At 42.5% G+C, this 18,676-nt stretch overlaps 1 protein-coding gene across 1 annotated transcript in view; it reads right to left on the bottom strand.

Moving 5' to 3' along the window:
* Positions 1-751: 751 nt before the first annotated feature.
* The window catches only part of LOC147459222 (S-adenosylmethionine decarboxylase proenzyme 3-like), a gene marked incomplete at its 5' end in the record, with an annotated part of 39,116 nt that continues 21,191 nt past the window's right edge, over positions 752-18,676 (bottom strand). The window contains one exon of the mRNA XM_086511562.1: positions 752-1,451. Within this exon, the coding sequence (XP_086367688.1) occupies positions 752-1,451 (700 nt within the window). The remainder of the gene's footprint in view (positions 1,452-18,676) is intronic.

Raw genomic sequence — 18,676 nt, 5'->3', positions numbered from 1 at the left:
GGTACCCTCATCCCCTTGTCGGGACCGAGAACTCTTAGAACTCTTGGCTTTCGGTGCTTCCCAATCCACGCGTCGGCGTCAAGAATAACTGGACTGCTGTGAGTCCTGCGCCTCATCAGCCTAACTATGATCCTCCTGAGCCTCAGTGTCATTTATCTTCTCTTGCTTGGGGTCAGACTCTCTTCCTGACTCCTCAGGAATAGGGTCAACACGAATGGTGGATTTCCGGCCACGACTGGATTTAGGTGCCATTGTTGAAAACTTCCAACTACGAGAAGAGTCTTTCAGTCAACGAGCTTCAGCTCGAGCCACCGTGATCGCCAAAATGGAATTGGAGCTGATCTCTTGAGACAGCTAATTCCAGTGTTAGAAGATTTCAGCTACTAGTGTGAGAAGATTTCAAACAGTAGATTGGACAGAAATCAGAAACTAGACTGGAATTTGGATACTGGAATAAGAATCAGACTTATGTACTAGAAATAATGTTCAGATTCAGATTCACAATATTGGACGAGAAGTAAGTGTAACTGGAATATCTGCCATGATTGGGATTATAGATAAAAGATTACAGGGAATATGATTTACAAAGAGAGTACAACCGACAACAACTGCCAATGATTCTCAAGTACAAGTGTAGCCAAAGTGCTAACACAAATGATAACAATTGCCAACCCGATTACAATGTAATGGGCCCTATTTATACACTTCGGGTTTACTGTAGTAATTACCATAGTAACTACTAAGCAATTCGCTACCCATCTCCTAAGAGAACGTTCCCACATAGTGAAACTATCGAGCCGTCTACACACGGCCGGAAGATGGACAACACTCTATCCACCAGCTCTTGCAGATTGACCAATTGCAAATCATATCCCATCGTCTCAAAGCTCCCATAGCTGTGGGTCTCTTCTGGTGTCACATGTATAGTTGAAAGAGCATCTCCCTCAATCCCATTCATCGAGTATCCACACGGCTCAAACGCAAAGTCGCAAATGGAGGCATTGGTAAAAATCTGCTCAATACCTGAGCTTTCGGTCATTTGTCCGCCGATCTTGAGGTCTGATGCATTGAAGAAATGAGAAGTGAAGCTTTTGCTCAAGTGGCTCATGCCCATCTCTATTGTGTAGATGGGTTTTTGCAGAATGGTGGATGAGCCATAATTGTGCGTTGAAGCTGAGTAGATGTGCCAGTTGGGGTGCCCTTTCTTGCCCATTGTGTGTGCACAGGAGCCCATGTCGCCGAAGAAGGAGTCCAAGTACTTCACCTCCTCTTCAAAGAAAGTGCAAGCGAAGGGCTGATATAGGGGGAAAATGAAGGTTCCATGAGTGTATTTACAGAAGCAAGGTTGCAATGACAAGCCAGATGCATAGCTCAACAACAACGGGATGCATTCAAGAACTTTAGTCCTTCCACAAGTTTTGAGAATAATTCTAAGAGGGTATATAAACAGGCTGTGCGCTCCTTGCCGCACTGTCGAAGCAAGGGACTTGCCTAACACTGTGTGCGAGCCGTAGACGGCTCCAAGCACACAACTAGCTTAACTAGTAAGCTCAAAAGAGGGCAATGGTGTGTCACTCACCGCTCTATGCTCCTGCCATGGAGGATTCCTGGCCACGAAGAAGAAGGAGACGCCGCTACGTCGCGCTCAATCGCTTCACCGCCGTCGTGCCGCCGCAATGCTCGATCACGCTCTCTCTCTCTCTCTCTCTCTCACACACACACACACACACACACACACACACACACACACACACACACACACACACACACACACACACACACACACACACACACACACACACACACACACACACACACACACACACACACAAGGAGGTGAAGAAGAAGAAGATGGAGATGGAGATGGAGCAAGAGCACTCTTCTATTGCACAAATGAGAGAATGAGTGAATTTTAGGTTTAGTTGGCTTTTATATGAGCTCACCCCATTCACACTTGGGCGCCCATGCTTAGCCAACTAATCCCTTGAATGTCCCAGTTAGAGTGCGCCTCTCATCGGCGATCATTCTTACCCTTTTCCTATTGGTCCGACAAGCCCGGTACTTGACTCTACCAAATACATAATACACGTCCGTCGTAGGTGATGGGGTGTCCGTGAGCCGTGAGGGTTAACATGCCCTCCTTCTTGATGTAGATTCCGTCCTCGGAAGCTATTGAGTTGAAGCTCGTTCGTCGAGGTGGAAGAGCATTTGAGATGAATGTTCTTAGCCTTCTTCAGTCACTGCAAAATCAAACAACATTGGCACAGTAATTGCATTCTCATATACAATTAAAAAGCATATGCAGTTTTAGGCAGACAAGTTGATTAGTAGCAGAATTCTAAACCATTTGTCAGTAATAAACATTAAATTGCAATATAATCAAACACATAAACAGTTGGGAAGGTAAAAAACTAAACAAGTTCGGGGTCGCTAATTCAACGGTCAAAAGGCACTAAATATCGATTATTAATACCATGGGTAAGCTTCTTAATTTTCTCTCGGCAATTAAGTTGTTTAATCATGAGAGCCAAGTATTTCATGTTCGTGGGCTGACTAGAGGCTATACCTAGAAGACCTTGTAGTTAAGCTACCATAAAAGGAATTTCTCATGAAATCATCGCCTGACTGATTACTTTTTCTTTGACCCCCCAAAGTCTTTTCACAGTGATTCAATTTGATGTGTGTGCTTATTTTGTATGCCTTGGGTTTTTTGCTTTTCAAGGAAAAGCGCCCACACTGGGAACCTCTAGGGCTCTAGTACCATAGGCAATACATGTGAGTGAAGTACCAAATCAAGCTGAGATTTCTCTTCCAGCTTAAGATTTTACAGTGTGGCACTTTAATTTTTTGTTTGTTGATTTTCAACATTTTAATTTTGTAACTTTGGGGGGTCATATAACACTGATACACCTCCCCAGGCTCATCACACTAGTAAACTCCCTTTATAATACTTAAGCTAAAGGTCAATAGGGTCAAGCCCACTAGAAAGCCCTAGTACATTTCACACAATGCTGCCTAAATCGGATTAAGAACCTAAGTAACCATTGATTATTAGGAAGGCATTCCCCATGGTATTAAGAGAAGATCTCTAACACCTAACTTGGTCAAACTAGCTTAGTCGGACTGCTTGATTTTTAAACCTAGACAAGTGATTATGACAAAAACTTACATTGAATTAAATGTTTGTTACTAAGCAAATGTGTTGGATATTATCCTACCAATCACAATTAAAGCAGACAATCATAGATGCAAAAAAGATAAGGGGCAATGCTAATGGACAAGAAACACCTGTTTGTGTCGATGGTCGCGCTTGATTTGAAGAGTGAGTCGAGATAAAGATTCCATGAAGGTCCAAATCCTATCAATAGCAACACGCTCCTGTACACACGAGGAAACAAAAGGAATACCTCCAGGAGGCACATTAGTGGGAAAAGGTACCAACACTTATTGAACACAACAAAAAACATAAGGAACCCTAACCTAATTATTTGCACTCCCCTAGAGAGTCAAGGGAATAGGATATTGTAGAGGTTGGGGGGAAACCCTAAGGCTAAACCCCTATCCTCGTCGTCGAGATAAACAAAGTCATCATCCATGAGACCATATGTGCCATCCGTGTAGTCCTGTAAATTTTCTTCTTCATCATAGGTGCCCATGTTTACTAAGAAGGTCACTAGACGCCTATAGCCATCTTGCTCAAAAGGGTAGGCTTGTGCAATGGGAGAAACGCTCTCTACTAAGTATGGATCAGACGTGGTCAACAGACGTACCAGCCATTCTAACTCCTCAAAATTCCTCTCACATGCTAGCGTACCTATCAAATCCCATTCACATGCAAGCACTGGAAAGACCATGTGAAATATTTGTGAAAAGTAACGAGGGTACCTCTCACCCAAGGCAGGAGTGGATGACTCTAGCGTACTAGCCATATCTGTACACGCAAATAGATGATGGTTAGAGTGCAAATATTACAAGGGCCGTGTTGTTGTGCATAATTTGTTTTTATGACTTTGTGTTATGGCTCTTGCTCTTTTACTTTTTTATCTTGTTTTTGTGAGTATAAGGCTTTATATATACATTCCCTAAGATTGGAGATTAAGAGGTCAGGGGGAAAGGTTGAGAGGAAAGTGAGTGAGTGATGATTGTCAGCAAACACTCCCCCCTTCCTTGGGTAGATCATACCGTTTGAAATGAGCTCGTCACCCTTTGAAACCAATTGTTCCAGTTGGTAATAGGTGAGGATTTTTGCCAGTAGTCTTCTATTACCCTAGGTGCCTCGTCAAGTTGCAAGGGTGGTAAGGTACTCTCCTAGGATCGAACTAGAAGTGGTTCATCAGGTGATTCTTGAACACTGGGAGGTGTGGATTCTTTTGTAGCTTCATGGAGGTCCACTACTATAGATGGAGGCTGTGTAGGAGCTTTTACCTCTATGGATGTATTACATGAGGAGCTAGAAGCTTCATGGAACTCCCCCCTTCCTGAGCTAGGTGGAATAAATTGGTTTTGCCTTGGAGCCCAAACTAGCTCTGGAATAGGTGTGTAGCATTCTGTGATCTTTCCCTTCCCAAGGTCTGCCATTGGCTTTAGCGTTACACTGTTTGACTCATATGGGTTTGTTGTCGATAGGGAAGGATACATTTTACGTTTAGGTACCCAAATTTGCTCATTTCCATCATAGTAGCCTTGGGCTTCTAATAGTCGTTTTGGAATCCATCGTGATTTGGTCTTGAATCTCCTAGAGCGCGCTCTTGGTTCTCCAGGGAAATTTTTTCTTGAAATGGATGGGAGGTTTGAGGTAGTTGGAAGTAAGGCCTTGGGGACCCATTGATATGTACTCTTAGGTCGTGCAGGTTGAGTACTTGAAATATTACTGCTTGCTGCAACTACAAGTGTTGAAGTGCTAGGTTCATGGGTAGCCGGCAAAGACGAGTTAACCACCTTGGCTTGTGAATGTTGGCTATCCTTCAACTTTGCTAGAGTTTGCAACGTAGGTGACTTTGCTTGAATGATAGGGGTAAGAGTCGGTGGTCGCATCGTGACACTACCAATATCCCAATCAATAGTGCATTTGGTTGCCAACATCCACGTGCGTCCCAGGTTTACGCTGCCTTCCATAGCTCCCGCGGGCATGACTAGAAACCTCTGCACTATGCTTCCATTGTCATAGACAACAGGGGTCTGAAGGACTCCAAGAATAACAATTTTCTTTTTATTAATGCCCTTGACTTGCATCGTACTCGGGGATAGGGTCGGTTTCCCTAATTGACACCAAACTCCATAGGATAACAAATTGTGTTTAGCTCCCGTATCTAATAAGGCATTGTATAGTACTTTCCCATAGGGGCTATTTAGCTCAATTGGGTATCGGAGCGGTGGCTCAGATTCTAATGAGTTGTCATCTGTGTACTCGAAAAATGCTTGCGTGATTCCCAGATTAGCCTTTTGTTGGCGTCTAAGACGTTGTTGTAGTTCTCAAGCCTCAACTCTTACTTGGATTTTTCTAAGCTCTGCTTGTTCCTTGGCAACCTTCTTTTGATGGATGGCTTGCAACTCTTCTTGGCTTAGAGGATCATAATATCTTTTGAATTTACTCCCATTAAGGAATCCAATGGTTTCAACTCCATCTAGAGTCTCCACACGAATGGTCCCTTGCGGGGTAATTTCACACACTCGATATGGTCCCTTACCAGCGTATTTCAATTTCTTCTTTTCATTACGTACCCCGTACATAAGAACTTTATCACCAACCTTGATGTCTTTATCCTTTAAATGGCTATCAAACCACTTCTTTATCCTATCCTTCTCCACTATAGCATTTCGCACAGCTAATTGCCTTTCTTCATCTAGCCTTTCCAAGATATATAAGTGCTCCACTAAGGGGTTACCATCCCAACCTTCTTGAGAAGCTACTCAAAGACTAGGAATGACAAAATCCCATGGCATAACTGCTTCTTGGCCATACAACATCTTAAACGGTGTGCAATTAATAGCAACTTTATACGTAGTACGATAAGCCCATAAAGCTGATGTAAGCTTTAGGTCCCAATCAGTGCGATGAGCCTCAACTGTCTTTGTCAAAATGGAGATGAGAGTTTTGTTGGTACTCTCAGCTTGGCCATTTGCTTGGGGATAATAGGGTGTAGATTTTTGGTGAGATATCATGAAGTTTGATGTGAGTTCTTTTATTACTTCATTTATAAAATGAGTTCCATTGTCACTCACAAGTTCAAAGGGGCATCCAAAACGTGTGATAATGTTCTCAAAGAGGAACTTAGCTGTTGTTTTTGCATCCGCCTTTCGTGTTGCTTTTGCTTCAGCCCATTTGGTTACATAGTCGGTAGCCACAATGATATATCGTGATTGCGTTTTACGTGCAGCCGGACTAATCGGTCCTACAAAGTCTAAGCCCCACTTTTCAAATGGTTGGGTTACCTTGATGGGATGTAGAGGCATCCTATCACTTCTTTGTGGCTTATTGAAGCGTTGGAATTCATCACATCCCTTTGCAAAAAGTGATGCATCCTTAAACAGAGTGGGCCACCAATAGCCTGACTGTAAGATCTTTCGGGCAGTTAACTTTCTTGAAAAGTGACCACCAGCTACGCCCATGTGTGCCTCTTGTAGAATATATAAATACTCATCCTCGTGGGAACAGCGTCTAAGAACATCATATTTTCCTCTCTTATAGAGAGTTCCAGCTAGTAAGCAATAGGGTTCGCATTCCTTGATTAATTTTCGAGCTATATCTTTTCGCAGCTCTTTGGGTGGAAAACCATTAACTAAGAAGTTAACAATCTTTTCACTCCATTCAGGCATTGTCTCAACAATGAACAAAGGAGTATCAGGCAATTCATCATCAACCCTTGTAGGAGCTTCGCCATTAGGGATACGAGATAAAAGATCCTCCATGACATGTTTCCTCCCAGGCCTCACAACAACGGTGAAGTCAAACTCAAGAAGAATTAACAACCATCGTGTAATTCGACCTGTGGAACACGGCTTGTTTACCAAATATAGCAATGCTTGATGATCAACATAAAACACAAACTTGGTAGCAAGAAGGTAATAGCGAAATTTCTTTACTGCGTAAATCATAGCTAGACCTTCGCGCTCTGTAGTAGTGTAGTTCATCTCGGCATCATTTAATTGGCGACTTGCAAAGCTAATAGGGTAGTCCAATTTATGTTCTCCTGGTTGAGTTAGAACACACCCAATAGAAAAATTTGATGCATGAATATGCACATGAAAAGGTACATTCCAATCAGGTGTTCGCAGGATTGGAGCACTTGTTAGGGCCTTCTTTAATAACTCATAAGATTGATGACATTCTTCCGTCCAGTGAAACTCGATAAGAAGCTTGTACAATGGACGCGCTATCTCGGCAAAGTTTAAAATAAACCTTCGATAATAACCAACATGGCCCATAAATCTTTGAACTCCTTTATAGTTAGTAGGTGGTGGCAAATCGGCAATGGCTTTAATCTTACTCTCATCTGTGGATATCCCGTTCTTGGACACTATATGCCCTAGAATGACTCCATGCTTAACCCAAAATTGGCATTTGAAAGGGTTCAATGAGATGCGATAAAATCTGCATCTTTCAAATATTTTTCGTAGATATAACAAATGCTTCACAAAACTCCCTTAGAAATTATTTAAACGCAGTGTTTATTAATCATTGGAATGTAGCAGGGGCATTCGTTAAGCCAAAAGCCATAACACGAAATGCAAACACTCCAAACTCTGTGATAAAAGCAATTTTAGCTTGGTCCTCTAATGCAATTGTGATTTGATTGTAACCAGAGTACCCATCTAAAAAGCTATAAGCTTCCTTGCCCGCAACTCTTTCAAGCACATGTTCTGAATATGGCAAGGGATAATGATCTCTCCTAGTGGCTGCATTAACTTTCTTGAGGTCCACGCACACTCTTAGTTTCCCATTTTTTTTTGGCACAATGACTATTGGAGAAACCCATTCTGAGTGCTCAATACGGTATATGAATCCACATTGGAAAAGTTTTTCAATCTCCTCTTGTACAATTTTGGCGTACTTAGGATTCATTGGATAGGGTCGTTGTTGGACGGGTTTAGCAGTGTTGATCATGGGAATTGTATGTTGCACCACAGAAGGTGGAACGCCCTTCATGTCATGATATGTCCAAGCAAAGATATCCTTATATTCCTTGAGGAGCTCCTTAAGTATAGCCTCTTCAGTTTCGGTAAGGTCTTGAGCAATAAAGACTGGTTTAGACTCCTCACCTGGTTCTGCTAATTCTATCTCTTTAACTACCGTTGGACCATCATAGACTCCACTGCTTCCATTGGTAGGTATTCGTTGGGCTTTGGCATACACAACCTTTCGCTCCCCCGTGGTATAAGATTTAAAATGTTCAGGAGCCGTATGTAAGTCAGCAGGCTCTTGTCCTGACAGAGACCTTTCTTTTAGTTCTGCCTCCTTTTGTTGTTGAACTAACTCTCGGTTTTGACGTCTTCTTATAGTTCGACTCAATTTCGTCTTTGTAACCTCCAATTGAGCGAGGTCAATGGGTCGCGGGCTGCACCACATGACACTCTGGAGATGTTCACCCCAATTGTCTACTAGCTTTCGATGAGCATCACATGCCCCTAGATAGCTAAGCCATTCTGCAGTAGATCTTTCCTTGTTTATCCTAGCTCTCACATTTTCTCGATATCGTCGTCTCTTATATGACCTTTGTTTCTTGTTAAGGTTTTGATTTTGGTAAATGTTTGAACTCGACTCGCCTGATAGGTCTTCGCTTGTATCTTCTTCACTCTCATATAAATTACCATAGACGGTCGTACTAGGCCTTGAGTGTTCAGTTTCTATACTTGGTTCACTCAATGTTTCCTCAGGTTCTGAATCCATTTCTTCCTGAGATTCCGTTTCCGATGTGTATTGGCCTGAAGCCTTTGAGGAATCATCAGTTTCACTCTCAGGTAGGTGTGCCTCTTTCTTATCATCGGATGTTACATGCGCTACACCTAACATGTTTACTGGTGCAATGTGTGGTATCTCTTCCCCATCTGGTGTTACCCAGGCTATTCCTCTAGCTCCCCATGTATCTATAGTTGCCGCTAGGTGTACCCAATCGACATTGTCTGACTCAGCCATTCCGTGTAGGATATCCATATAAGGAGAGTTCTCCCCAATATCCGTGTCTTCGTTACACGTGTAACAATACTGTAATGGAGCTGAGTGAATGGTTGTGTCTGATCGATTATCAATGATGAATTTATTTCCTAGAGGATGGGTTCGACCACTTAAAAGATCAACTCAAATGACAGAGTCTTGGAACTGTAAGTAGACGTGGTTTTTGGACCAGTCATGCACCATTTTTGCTTCCCTCATGAATGGACACCCTAAGATCATCTCAAATGACATAGTATGCTTGGAAAAATCCATAACAATGAAAGTCTGCCTTACCTTGTGTCCCAAGACCTTGATCCTAAGATCCTTTAGCATTCCAATAGGCGTAACAATAGATCCATTAGCCATTTTTACCACTACGCTTGTGGCTTCAAGGTGAGGTCGCCCCATAGACTCCCAACAACTCTTTGTCACCATGATGACTCCCGCACCATCGTCAAGGACCCCCTTTACAGTTAATCCTTTAGTAGTGATTGGTAGAGTAGCATTAGATTCATCACCTTCAAAGTATTGCCCCAACTTGTTAACGGGTACTTCAATTACAGATTCATGTCCCGCTAGGTCAGATGGTGGTGCTAAATGTTCCTCATCATTCATTACCGAGTCAGGTTTGTTCATATGTGCAAACTGTGGTAATCCGGCCTGTAACTCTCCATTGAGGAAGGATCGAAGAGCTGAAACTAGCTCGGGGTCTTTATATAGTTTGGACATGATGGTGGTTCTAACTTCTGAAGACATGAAATCCATCAATTTGGCAACATTTAATGGCATCTTGTGGGACGTAGGACCCTGACAAGAGAATGGTGAAGATGGAATCTCCACTTCCTCAAGGGGGTCAGGCATTCCCTCACCAAACATTCTCTCTAGTAGGAAAGGTGTGTGTCCACTTTCAGATGTCCTACCCTCACTCTCTTCCCGAATGATATTGGGTATAGCTAACGGCCTGTAGTTCTTGTGAGGTTGAACTTGTGTGGGAAACACTGTGTCCGACATCTAGATATGTTTGTGTTCAGGTTCTAATGTTCGTTGAGTTTCTTCCACCAAACCCCTCAGTTGTTGGACTCGTTCAATTTCCACTGTTGGTTTTGGATAGGTTCCAATCTTTCTCTTGCAATCCTCATTTGTTGTCTCTCGTGGCTTATCTTGGGGGTTCGCAACTGGGTGGTTTAACTTTGAATACTCTTTTGGTGTTCATCGTAATTCCCTCTCGTGATCCTCCTCACTGGCTTTTTCCTTTGTAGTAATAGTTTTGGTCTCCGTGGTCTCTATCGAATCTGAGTCATCCTCAGGGTCATTCATATACACGGGATCCTGTCCTGTCCCTATGTTAGTCTTTGAACTAGGTTTTGAGCTAGAAGCATTAAGGGATTTCTTTCTTTGTGTTTTCTTCTTTCTCGCTCGGCCAATGGATGCAGCATCTCTCTCTTCGAGGATGTAATTTTGCTTTTGGAGAATCGACCGTGTGAGTGCATTCATTGGTGCTATGTTTATAGTTGGTGGTGTCCCATCAACAATCTCTATTATGTTCAATGGTGTGATTTTTGGTGCGTTTGGATTGTTAGGACATTGTGCGATCAAATGATCTATGCCACAATGATTACAAGTGAGTATTGGCATTGCTAATGCACTCCCTTGACTTGTTTGCATTAGTGCAGCATTCTTTTGCATTCTAATGGGGCACTCAGCTACTCGATGTGGTCCAGCACATTCGTAGCATTGAAGAGGTGGTCTCCTGGCAAAACTATTAATGTTTTGGCCTCTTGCTGCTAGTGCAGTAGCTTGATATACCGGTTTGATTTGTCCCCAATGGTCTTCCATATAGTACATGGGACACTCCTCAAGCATGTCGACTCCATAGGTAATACTAGAGTCTATGTCCTTTTCGCAATCTACATAAGTACTAGATGACTCGCAACCTATTTGATTCATAGGTGTAACTCTTGGATGAGGGGGTTGCGGTCCTAGCACTGGAGGTAGCAACGGCGTGGTTTGGACCACATTTTGGGTTCTAGGGACCATGTGCTGTAATGGCAACTGTTGCTCCATGGGTGGGGTAGGCATCAATGCAGGAACTCGAGGTGAGTCTGCCCAAGCTATAGGCGGTCTATTTTCCATGATGCGTTTAAGCATTAGGCAATCCTTCGCTTCATGGCCATACCTACCACACGCGTTACAAGTCCCGTTAAACTTTACTCTGAAAGTAGGGAATTCACTCGTAGTATGTGGGCCCAAGAAAATTGAGCACCATTGTTACTCCCTTCTTGGATACATATGAGTGTTTTGTGGAGCACGATTACCCCTAAGGCTTTCTTGGATGGCCTTGGTGAGATCTGCCAAAGTCATCTCAGATATCGTTTGCTCTTTCACGATTGGCTTTATCTTCATTGGCTCATGCCCTGACGCTTGCGAGCTACTAGACTTTGGCTCGGCGGACACTCTTTCTCCTGCAATCATTAAATTATCCTCCAATTTGATTGCATTCATGGTGACTGCTTCCCAAGTAGTGATACCTCTAATGACTAGGCCATTATAGATACTTTCATGTCGTAGTCCCCTAATGAATCTATCGAGCAATTGGTTGTTGTTGAATCGCTCGTTTGGATTGCATCGAGAATTCAAATTCTTTAGGCGACTAATGAAGTCTCTCACTGTTGAGCCAGCAGAGGATCACACCCACATTTTTGCTCACACTCATCATTTTATAACCATTGATTGTAATAAATGTCTTTCCGACATTAATTTTGATTTGAGCCATTCATTAAGTAACGGGACTCAATTGAGTTTCCAGCTTGTAATCCCGAAGTAATTTCACTTGCTGATGTAATTAGTTAGAGATGTTCTCACCTCCAAGGCTGAGGTATATAAGCCAAAGTTTTTGTAACCTAAGGGGATTCAGATTATTAATCAAAGGGAGTTTTTTGGAGCGTCGTGACTGTGTCTGAGAGAGAGAGAGAGAGAGAGTGAGTGAGAGTCTTATCTACTTGCTACGCGAGCTACGGAGCCGCCATTGGAGAAGCGACACTGCCATTGTGTTAGCAACGGCGAGAGCTACGCACAGATACCAAGAGTGCGCGCTATCGGCTTCTATGTGTGGTAAGTTCCTACGAGCTTCGGTGTGAGTTTTCTTCCAACTCGTGTGTCGGAATGGAGCGTGCAGCATATCTATAGAACCACCACGAGTAGAGCTACACATTAGAACCATCGGGGTCAAGTTTCGATCACCTGTATTTTTCGGCCTGTCTTCATACGCGTTTACCGCATGGAGTGGTTATAGGTTGATTTTGCAGTTCAAGTCTTTAGGGTGTTGTTCTTACCTAGTGTATAGACTTCCCCTTGAGTTTGAGATCGATTCAATGATTCTAGATCCTGTTTCGTATAGCATTCGTTCGTAGTACGGATTTCATTCACTTGCGTATTTTAGAACTTAGATTTGATTTCCTTAGTAGTGATTGTCATTAGAAGGTCGAGTAGGTGATTTGACACCCACCTAGTTGTTTCCATGCGCCTGCGGGTCAAGCTCCGTCCTCGTCTGACAAATTCTGTTGTTGGTTGAGTTCTCGCTATTTAGCTTCCGCTAGCGGCGTAACCGCCTTAACATTTGGCGCCGCTGCCGGGGACGAGAGCCCTAAGTAGGTGACCTTAGACTAATCCTACGAGGTGAGTCGTATAAACTACTTTGTATACTTTAGTTAGAAAAGATCTAGGAGTGGTGGACTCCGAAGATCTCGAGAGATACTAGGAAGTGGGGTATTCCTGGGTCTTCCGTGTTGACAGTATTTTTAGTTTAGCTTAGATTTGTTTGTTGTTTTGTTGGTGTTGAGTAGTTGTTGATAGAAGAAGAATTTGCTAGTCCGTGAGTGACAGTGGATCTCTTTAAAATCACAATTACCAAACCCATTTTATGATTAGGAATAGCTTAGGTAGGACTTCATTTGATCCTGATCTAGAGCTAGTAATCATTGGAGTATTTGCTTGATATGGTTGATTGCATGTTAGATCACTAAACCGTCGAGTTAGTAGTGAAACTTACAATAAACAAAAGTCAGAGAAATTTTCTGTGTATCTGGGAGCTGCTGAGCACTTGAGAAAGCTTTAGGAAGGATTTTGTGCCAAAAAACTGGAAATTTGCAACTTTAGACATCATACGCGTATGATGTCTAAATGACCAAACAAAGACCAAAATAGAAATTTTGATTTTACCAGAGTGTTCAAAAGGGGGGTTATACCCTAATTTCAACTTAAAACAAGAGCATTAACACTCAAAGAAACCCAAAAAAGACAAGTCGGAGCCCAAGAAACGCAAAGAATAGGAAATTTTGGATTCAGATCTTGTTTTTACATTCAAACCTGACAAAAACATTTGAAACTCAATTATAAACATTGGAGAAGGCTTAAAACCAAGAATAGTCAAAATCTGGGACAAAAGACATCATACGCGTATAATGTCTTTTAGCACATCCACTGCTTATTTTTGATATCTGACCTGACAAGATTGTTACAAACATTGTAGAAAGCATAAATATCAAGTCTTGACCCAAATTGATGAAAAAGACATCATACGCGTATGATGTATTTGACCTAATTTTGGACATATTTTGATACTTTGCCAACACAGATCCATTGTAATAGCTGTCTAGAGGTTATATTTTAAGTTTCATCCCATTTGGATCACAATTGACCCAAAACAAGTCAAAAGCGGAAAATTGCCAAGAAAAGCCTAAATTAGCCATAACTTGCTCAAACAGAGTTCAAACTGAATTTTGTGAGTGGATAGAGCATATGGGGGCTATTGAGAGTGAGCATAACCAAAATAGTCCAAATCTGTGAAAAAAGACATCATACACGTATAATGTCTTTTTCAGCATAACTGCAACAAAATTCTCACTTGATGAAACAGAAGTTGTCCAACTGACTCTTAAGATTAAACAATTGACCAAGTATCAATCAATTTGGATCAATTCTGACCACAAAAACTTGGGAAAACAAATTGCCGAGACGGAAAAGTTAAAGTCCTTTAGCGGAATTGATCAAATTGAGATCGAGCAGGAATCTCCAGAATAACCAACCAAAACAAGGGGAACAAGCAAGTGTCATATTAACCGAGGGAAGTGTAAACCAAAGTTGGGTGCAGCCATTAGAGCCGATCTTTGAAGGAAGTGTTTCTGATACTTCTTCGGAGAGATCTTACGAGATTTTCACGGAACACTTGAACCTGAACAACAGAGAAAATATGGCAGCACGATCATCAAACCCTTCCGTCACAATGAAGCTATTGTTCATAAAATATCAGTACGACAATGAGCAAGGTGCCAAGATCTACAAAGATGGAATGGACCGCTATTGTGTAAAGATAGAAGAGAGACCTAGTGAGTTCAAGGACTTAGTACCTGTGAGCTATAGCGGAGATAGATATCTAGATGATGAGGGTACCATGTACTTGGTAGTCCTAAACCCTAACATTGTGGACAAGTGGGGATTGATGGGCACCAAAGCCAAAGTAGATGAAGAACTCGAGGAGAAAGCACCAATAATGAACTTCCCTGATGCGAGGTTAATAAGAGAGAATGAAACTACAAGGATCAACACTGATAACATCTATGTGGGGCTATACAAATATAATAATGGGGAGCAAGATCTCTATTATAGATGTGAAGAACCCTACACCGGAGAGTTGACAGACCAAAAAAGACTTTATGTCTTTACCTACACAGAGGGATCATGAGTGAAAATTGCCGCTTACGACAAGTATGGGAGGCAATACTCAACAATGGGCAAGAAAGAATTAGAAGGATATACATACTTTGGGGGACCACTACATCAGTATTATGTTAATTCTAGCTCACAAAGACCAGCACCAACAAATGGAGTGCAAAACCCAATGACAACAGGAGAACAAAGAACTCAGGCTGCTGACTCTTTCAGTCAACCTCAGTACTCGAAGCCCGGACCAATGGGATCATTACATTCCAGAGAGTCAATGGATACGAATCGAGGTAGTGCAGTTCCAATCCCCACGTATACCACTCCAGGTCCAAGGTTCGAAGCGGAACCATCACATTTACCTCCTAGTAGTAGACTCAAGGCAGGGCAACCGACCAGGGTAACCCATGAAGTCCATGATGCTAGAGAAAGCTTTAGCCGGGACACAGGAGCAATGAGATTGGTAGCAGACCATAGACGTATGAGACCATCTCAAGTAGCCAAGTGTGTGCCAAAGAAGAATGGTGGTTCAGGAGATCCGTATGCACATGTGTCACTCTTTAAGCAAGTCTTAAGAGCTGAGCAGATAACAGATTTCCATACACAATACGAGGGATTTGGTCTTACTCTAGAAGGTACGACATTGACATAGTTTCAACCACTGAAAAGAGGGGGATTCCATGACATTGACCATTTGCTAAGAGAGTTTGCTGCGGAATTCTCAAAACGAGGGATTAAGCACAATACGGTCTCACAAATATATGCTTTTAAACAGAGAGAACACGAAAAAGTGAAGGAAGCTTCACTTCGCTTCAAACAATACATTGAGAGATGTCCCATACGTGAACGACCACAAGATGACAGACTATCTGTTCTCTTTATTGAAGGATTGAGAAACGACACTCTCAAGAAGTACTTGCACTTGAAAGCTTGTACAAGTTTCGAGCAAGTAATGAGAGCAGCATTGTACTTAGTGGATAACTGTACGGTTTATGGAGAGGTGTCAGCGGATACAGATTTTGCATCCAGTAGCTCTTCCTCCATAGCGAGCGAAACTACCACTAAAAAGAATGTTCAAACAACAACCATGCCAAATGTAGAGCAAATGATAGAAGATGCTCTAAAAAGGATGGCACCATACCAAAAACCATTGCCAAAACCACTGAAATGGTGTGCTATTGAACAAAAATGGACAAACCATCCAACAGAGGAGTGCTATTACAACAAAGGGTATGTAAGGGAGCTTCAGTATGCACCTCCTGCTCAATTAGCACCACCTCAGGTACATCCAGTACCTCGATATCCAACGGGAAATGTACCAGGACCTATGGGGATAGAAAGACCACAACCGGTATTGGGACAACAACCACCTTTACCAGGAGCAAGACTAGTGGGCATTAGATATGCACCAACCTTAGAGAATCAGGAAGAACAAGCCTTAGTGCCTGTTCAAGCCTATTATGAAGAATCTAGTGCACACATATCTCCAATTGTGTATTACCCACCAGAAGAACCCAAACAACCAGAACCATGGGGCATGATTGGGAATGTTGGAATACCAACAGTTACAAGTGCTTCTGATGAAGAGAGATACAATTTGGACGCAAGAACATTGATGTTCATAGCTCATGGAGGGTTAACAGGACAAAGACCATCCTATCCACAAAGGACGAATCAAGTGGTACCAAGACCAGCACTAGGACCTTGTTACAAGTGTGGAGGTGATCATCTCATGAATGTTTGTCCACATACGGAAATCATTAGAATTAACGCTTATTGCACTGAGTGTGGGGTTACTCACTTCATTGAGGATTGTTCAAAGAATCCAAACAAAGTGCAAAAGACGACATTGAATATGCTAGAAACTATTCCTACCAGCAGTGGGTCTGAAAATGAAACTCTGATACCAACGCAAGTTGTTACTAGAGCTCAAGCTAAGAAAACCACTAGAGAACCTGAGAATGGAAAGTTAGCGACTGAAGTGGTTAGTCAAGGACCGCGGAGTCAGAGAAACACATGGAAAGCTAGAAAAGCACGCATGAAGTTGAGAAAAGAACGTGAAGACGCTATTCTAGCTGAGGAACTAAAGCGAACTAAAGATAGATTAGAAAAACTTGAGAGTCAAAACGGGAAATGAGAGATGAGCCCGAAAAGAACGAAACAAAAGAGTATCAAAGAAACAACGAGCTTAAGCTCAGGGAGATTAGTGCTAGTCGACAAAGTACACGAACCATTGGACGCACTGATGAGAGCTTACGAAGCTAGGTTAAAGAACAACCAAACACAAGAACAGAGGTGGATGACATACCCAAACGCGGAATTGGAAAAGCAGAGACTTGAAATGTGCCAGAGAATGATCGAGACTGCACAAGCCTTATTAGAACCACCAAGAGAAACAATGAATTGTGGAACGGAAAACCCAATTCAGCAAGAGACTATCATTTCACGGGTAGCTGAAAAGACTCCCAGTGCACAAAAGCCTGAAGATACACACAAGGATGACCGCATAGTATTGAACACAACCGATCAGGAGATAGAGAGTTTTCATCCAGTCATACAGAGGATTTACGTAAGAGATGAGGATTACAATGAATTTTGGAAACAAGTGAGAGAGGCAAACTTTGCAAACGAGCTAAGTTGCCAAGCTAATCAGACAAATTGGGAAAAGGACATCAGGAATCCTCCCATAGTGGAATTTGAGGCAGGATCTCAAGTGGACTTGGATCTGCAATCTTACTGGGGAGATGGGGGCTCTGTTAGAACAATGGAGAGCAAACCTCATTCACTGAATACCTTAACTTCATACTTAGGAGAGTATGAAGCAAAATCCGAGATAAGAGCACTTCCCTCACGAAGAATCTCATCAGAAAAAGTCATGGACTCGCAAGGATTGATAGAGATCTTGTCAACACCAGTGACATGCACTATCACTCTAGCTGAGCTTTTGAGGCTAAGACCACATATGTGGACCAATGTAGGAAAATGCTTGAAGAAATTTGGGATAAAAGACCCAACATCGAGACTGCAAGAGGGTATACAAGAGCTGAGCAAACCACAAAAGAACGCTAAGCCTGTACCCTTAAACAAGGTCGGAGAGTATTGCGAAGGTGAAGAGGGGAATACAACCTTACCAGTTGAATTCCAAGGAGTGAACACGATGGCAATACTAGACAGCGGAGCTGGGGTAGCCATTGCTACAAAAGAAATCTGGAAAAAATGGGGGAAACCAGCAATAAGGAAGACTAGGTTGAAACTCCAATTAGCAGATGGACACATGGAGAAACCTATGGGGTTATTAGAGAAAGTCGTAGTGACTTCTTGCGGCATTGAATACGAACATACTTTTGCTTTTGTCGATTTTGGCAAGGAGAATAACTATGATATCATACTGGGAAGACCATTCATGAGACAATTGAAAATGGTCCAGGATTGGGGCTACGATCACATATACCTGAGAAATATGGAAACCACTACACGTGTGAACCTGAAAGACCATAGCTACAAAGATGTGAACCGAACACCGGTAGAGGAGTTTGATTCAGCTACATTGGCGGGATCCGAATTTCCAGCTTGGTTAGGTAAGCCCAAGGAGTTATGGATGTGTGGGGCCTCGAAATGTGGAAGTCTGAGGCGAGAAGAATATGTTTTAGAAAGGGCTATCGAAGAAGAAACTTATATAGGAGAACCCTTTCCAGAGGACACGCTTGAACCATTAGAATGGACACACATTCTAGCAACCCTAGATGTTTGTGCAATTCCGGATGGTCCCACAACAAAATTTTGCGACAAGGACGGGTACGACGTGGT

The sequence above is a fragment of the Adiantum capillus-veneris genome, chromosome 4, assembly GCF_014529385.1.
Source record: "Adiantum capillus-veneris isolate H3 chromosome 4, ASM1452938v2, whole genome shotgun sequence".
Classification (NCBI taxonomy): Eukaryota; Viridiplantae; Streptophyta; class Polypodiopsida; order Polypodiales; family Pteridaceae; genus Adiantum; species Adiantum capillus-veneris.
Note: the sequence above shows the minus strand (reverse complement) of the source record. Positions and strands in the feature narration are given on the sequence as shown.